A 6,043-nucleotide genomic window follows, 5' to 3' on the forward strand; every position below is an offset into this window, starting at 1 on the left:
TTAGGCAAAGCCTAGAGACAGACAGGGAGCCTAGATAGTGGCCTTATTCAGAAGAGTAAACTCTTTTTGAATATCGATGAGGACGTGCCTGATTGGAGCAGAAAGATGCGATGTGTTTCCTACACAGCTGTGGCACTCCAGAATAAAAGGCAGATTATTAGCACTATTGGGCCTCTTTTACACATCTGTCCCAAGATCATGTGATGAGATTATTTGTGCACTCTGCTGCCCCAGTCTCTGATGCGCCCCCAACACACAGCAGGCCCCAAAGCAACAAGGCCCCCAACTTGTCTATGCGCTCTTGTTTTCTCTCAGCCTGTAGGCATTCCTTTACCATGAAGTGAGCTCTGGGGGGGTTTTCTCTATAATTTAACAGAATGGATCATCTCATCAGCTTTATCCATGAACAGGCCTGTCAAATGCTGGCTCTGTCTTCAGTGTCTTGATATGCTCAAAGGCATTTTGGAAGATTTTTTATTTTTTGCAGCAGCAGCGGGACTTTGGAGCATAGAGCTAGACTCTGTTGCCATGGCACTGTGTCCGACCTCTCATTGTAATGGCGTGCCATTATTCTCTCTCTGCCGAAATGCACCGCATCTTCTGACTCAAGCCTTTGTGGCATGCACAAGTGGCTCTCAGAGCAGAATGGCATTGCAAAAAAAGGCTGAGGTCAGAGGTCACGCCAGAGCCTTCCCATTGGGCTTGCTTTTTTGTAATCAAATTTGTTGCGGGCACAAAAAGAGCCGCAGTAATATATCTGGAAAACATTGCAGTGCAGGGACAGTGCAGTTCATTTGTTCGTTAGCCTTGTCCTCCACCTGGTCTTTACTTCTCCACAAATGCTGCATGTAGAAGAAACTGCTGGATAACCTTCTGCTCTCACAGCAGCTGCTGTTAAACCCACATTCAGAGCCAAACTACACCCTCTCTACTACGCTCTGCTACGCTCATCCTAGCCCTTAGCCTGCACTGCTGAACAGACTTGAGAGGAACCAACACGGGTGAGTGTGCATCTCTTTCTCACTGGTAGAGTGTGATAGTTGATTTACCTAAGGTTTACCTCTTTTTACCCGTACTTTTACCAGTACTTTTAGACTGTTATTTACCGTTCTTGATGTTTTGGAATTTGAATGATATGATTATAGTTTCCCTGTACTGATTGGTAAGCAAATAGTGATTGACCATAACAATGGATTAAAAGATAATGGGGGAGAAAATGATTACAGAACTGAATGTAAATTTGCTCCTTCATTTATTTAGTCCATTTCTGATTTACATTTTCACAAGTGTGTTTATCTGAATTTACGAACATTTCTAAGAACCTAAAACCAGTTTTAAAAGGCATTAGATGATATGCTGGACTGCCTAAAAAATCTTTATAACTCTATAAAATAATCTAAAAATGATTTTTTGTTTTATTAATTTTTCTGCACTGAGTTTTTCAAGATCATTTTCATAACAACCCATGTTAGAATGCACATAGACACACAATCTCAGCTATAGTGCAACAATGCCTAATCTCTTAATAATTTGAATCCAAGGCTCCCTCACTCCCCTTTACTTGTGCTGACATTCTTGCACGTCTGTGGCAAAGTTCTCTCTGTTTTCCTTTAATCATGTCCTAAAAAGGCAGGTGTACTTTTTTGGAATGTATTTTTTAGACAGGAAGACTGTTGTGTAGGGGGACTCTCACTCTTCCATACTGTACTTTATCCACCAAAAAAAAAAAAAAAAAAAATATTTTTTTGCCCTGAGAAAATGTTTTAGTGCAGAGTGCTACAGATTGCTTTAGGACTCTTTTTTATCATGTGCCCATGGACAAGAGCCATCTCCGCACCCACAGAGCTCAGCTCACATAACCAGCCTTCTCTGTTAACGAGAGCTGGGCCTAACTTTGCATTGAAGCCAAAAAAGTGTAATCCGGTGTAACCTTTCCCCCTGACAGCAGAGTTTTGTAATAGTCTGCTTTAATTTGTCCGAACTACTACCGGCCTACTCAACATATTTACAGAAAGACTCCAAGGACTTGAAACACTCCTTAACACACACCCATTTCACATATCTTTTGGAGGTTTTGAAAATATTGATACTTAGTCTCTCTATATTTTTTTTTCTTCAGTTTTGAGTGTTTCTTGGCAATAGTCTTGGATGAAATTCTTCTTTTACGCCTATTTGATTTATTTTCTGCTTATTATGCAAATAAAATATTTTATATGTGAGTAATCTAGAGTAGCTGAGATGGGATTGTGCAATGCCGTTAAAGCAATGAACACTTTCAATGCCAAAGGAAATCGTGAATACAACATTTTGTCTTATCTTTCAGCTTTAAAAATCCCTACATCTTAATCTTGAATCCATCGCACCCTGAGCCAAAAGCATCATGAGTTTGGAGAAATTTGCAAAATGTGTTCATATGATTATTAAATGTCACAGTTAGGTCTTGGGGAAAGTTCAGCAGTGGTAATTTGTTGTGCAAATTCTTACATCAAAATCTTGATCACTATAAATTCTACTTGGGATTAGGTTGTGTGGACACATCTATGAGGCAGTGTAAATAGCAGGGTGTAGCACTGGAGTCCCATGACAAAGGTGCGGCCGTCATAAATACTGTAACCCGTCATTCGCCAATGACCATCTGCCTGCATCTGCACATTCTCCTATGACCACATCTCCTGTTTCTCAGGATTGTATCACTGCCAAATGCCAAAACAGCCCCCTACAATACTCTGCAAAGCATGCCATACACCAAAACATTCCCTCATTTCCAAATGAAAGATTAGAGCCTAATCTTGACCTTGAAGAGGGTAGTGTTGTTTTAAGTATAAGATTAATCAAGTGTACAATAAAATGTGACCTTAATTTTTTTAACTGATGTTTTGGAAAGATTGAGAACAACAATTAGAAATGTAGGACTCAGAACAAAAGTGTAGAGAAGTACTTTTTTTTTTTTAATTTAGACCTTAGCTTTAAATCTTTTTTTAATGAAAACTCATTATTTATTACACTAACAGTTTCAAGTCTAATTTTATTTCCAAAACAGCTTGAGGTTGTTGTAAAGCTCATATATATTTGGTTCCTGAAGTGCCTTGAAATATATTGCTGTAATTATTGGCTTAAGCAGTAAATTATCTTCTTGCTCTCTCTTTTTTATTTCTAGTTATGACCATGGAGGCCTCTCCCACCATGCTTCCAACACTGCTGTCCAATCAGACGACTGAGAGCTGTGAGCCTGTAGACAACACGGTGGAGAATCTCCTCTTTGGCCTCTACTATATCATAGTCTTTCTTCTCGCTCTGAATGGTAACAGCCTTGCCCTGTGGATCTTCTCCCGTCAGAGAGGAGTCTCCTCTCCAGCTAACGTCTTCTTGATGCACCTTGCTGTGGCTGACCTTTCTTACGTTATTATTTTGCCTCTAAGAGCCACATACCACTTAACAGGAGGTCACTGGCCATTTGGAGAGGTTCCTTGCCGTGTAGCTGGCTTCCTATTCTATGTTAACATGTATGCCAGTCTTTACTTCCTGGCGTGTGTAGCCGGCGATCGATACCTTGCTGTGGTGCACGCTGTGAGCTCATTGAAAGTCCGCCATGCCCGCTTTGCCCACATAACCAGCTTTGCTCTGTGGGCTCTAGTAATTGTAGCCATGGCGCCTCTATTGGTGACCCAGCAGACTATAGAGGCCAACGGCTCCACAGTGTGCTTGCAGTTGTATAGAGAGAAAGCTTCCCGCCGAGCCTTAGTCTCCCTCATTGTTGCATTCATGCCTCCTTTCCTGGCCACACTCTCCTGCTACCTGCTCATAGTGAACAGTCTGAGAAGGGGTTTAAGGATGGAGCCGGTGCTGAAAATGCGGGCATTGCGTACCATCTGCCTGGTCATGCTCATCTATGTGCTGTGCTTCCTGCCATACCACGTGAGCCGGGCCACATTTATCCTGGGCTATGGACATCCAGATCTGTCTTGCCAAACACAGCGAGGTCTAGCCCTGGCTAATCGTCTCACCTCCTCTCTTACCTGTCTGAACGGAGCTCTGGACCCACTGGTCTACCTTTTTGGAGCAGAGAAATTCAGAGGCACCGTGCAAAGACTCTTGTGCAAGGATAAATCAGGTGGCTCTGCAGCTACCAGTGGAGATCTTAAAGGGACACATGAGAGTTCCTTGAGTGCAAAGTCTGAGTTCTGAGAAAACAGCATTTTAAAGTCTACATCTGTCACCTATAGGCCAGGCTACATAATCTGTTTGGTCCATTTGACACTGTGTAGGTCTTCATTTAATGAAGTACATTGACGCTAGGTTTGGGCGTGTAGACATTTGAACATAATTAAAAGTGTTGACTGGCTGGTGTGTGATTTTCTTAACCGGAAGTGAAAAAGGGAAGTTATGCAAATGCCAAAGACATCAGCCAGTCGATTTAGTCTTATGTTTGTCTGAGAGTACTTAGGCCTAAGAATAAAAAATTTAAAAAACAGAGAAATGGTTGTTTACTTATATTACACAATTTAACAGAATTCTGACCGTTTAAAATGAAAAGTTACGGTTAAAGTTTTTTACAAGTTACCATCCAGGGTGTATTCTCAACTCACTCTCAGTTCCTGGTATAGGCTGTGTATCAGTGGATAGTATAGGCTATCCACTCTGACCCTGACCAAGCGTGATAATGTTTGACCCGGATAAAGCTTTCTGAAAGTGAGTGAGCTACTACAAGACAAATTTCATCCAACTTTTCCTTTGATTTACTAACAACAAATTGCTGACAAATTATATTTGTATATAAGTTGTTACATTCAACTGAAGCAGATTTTTGGAGTGCTTGCAGTGCACTGTCATAGTTTTACAAATATTACATATTAAAAATGCATTTATTTGACTTGTGCTTAAAACCTAACACATTCAATTAATAGCATAGAAATGTTTCAAGTCAACAGTTGCTCAAAAACCACGTGTGGGATAAAAAGTGCCCAAGTAAAGCACAGCCTATATACATATCTTTAAAAATTGTTATTAGCCATTATTTTTATTTCTTGATCTGTTTGCCAATGTTTAACGTTAAGAGTTATGTTAAGAATATCATCACTAAGCAAACGATGCTGCGATGCTATAACAGCTGCTTTTGAGAATAACTAAGTGCATATACAGATCTTCATATTATCTGAGCTGATATGTTGTACTACAGCAAAGCCTTTTATACTCTGCAGTACTTATGTGGCTATGCAATTCTACATATACCTTGTGTAACACTGTGTACCTCTTTTTCTTTGATGTATTTAATCACCTTCATGTGCTTATTTTGCCTCAGTGACTCTGAATATGAAGCTATTTATTATTCCATTTCATTGGATGTGATGTTTTGTTTTGGATGTGATGTTTTGTCACTTATGTTGCTATATTTCAATATTGCTGTATAAAGTGTGCTCAATGCACCATTTTGTAATCATGTGTAAATTAAACTCTTTGCTTTTTTAGGTTTGTTTTTGGAGACTTTTATGGAAGTCACACCAGCAAAGCATAATACAGTCATAAATATGCACAACTCAGTCACACTAGAGGGCAGAGTGTGTGTGTGCAGTATGGATACTGTATATTGTTAGCATGATGCATCATATGAGCAGTGAAGGTCCCATTCCTTATAGAGCCATGTGACCATTTTGGAGCAGCAGTAGAATGCACTGTTACAATGAGTGAAAGATGAACGTGAGACTGCGTTTTTTATTAACAGTGTGTGGGCTTTCACATGCACTTTCACACACATTCTTCAGTTTGCCAATTGCTACTGTGTGCTTATGAATGCTGAGAGAGAGAGAGAGAGAGAGAGAGAGAGAGAGAGAGAGAGAGAGAGAGAGAGAGAGAGAGAGAGAGAGAGAGAGAGGAAAGCAGTATGGAAACCCCCATGTAGTACGTGCACTTGGGTTCTCTTTTCATACCATGTGACTTAAACTGAATTGTCAGCAGAAAGCTTCCTTCTTTCTTCCTTTTTTTCTCGCTTTCTCACATATCGAGGCAACCTGATAGAGAGAAAGGGGAGTAATAAATGTGTGAGTTG

At 40.3% G+C, this 6,043-nt stretch overlaps 1 protein-coding gene across 1 annotated transcript; it reads left to right on the plus strand.

Annotated features, from left to right (window-relative positions):
• The first annotated feature begins 492 nt into the window (after positions 1-492).
• On the plus strand, positions 493-5,465 carry gpr17 (G protein-coupled receptor 17). Its single transcript, XM_017479198.3, has 2 exons — positions 493-1,001; positions 3,158-5,465. Exon 2 carries the CDS (start codon positions 3,160-3,162, stop codon positions 4,183-4,185), a length of 1,026 nt encoding a protein of 341 aa, XP_017334687.1. The 5' UTR covers positions 493-1,001; positions 3,158-3,159; the 3' UTR covers positions 4,186-5,465.
• Positions 5,466-6,043: the final 578 nt, after the last annotated feature.

Source organism: Ictalurus punctatus, chromosome 11, assembly GCF_001660625.3.
Source record: "Ictalurus punctatus breed USDA103 chromosome 11, Coco_2.0, whole genome shotgun sequence".
NCBI lineage: Eukaryota > Metazoa > Chordata > Actinopteri > Siluriformes > Ictaluridae > Ictalurus > Ictalurus punctatus.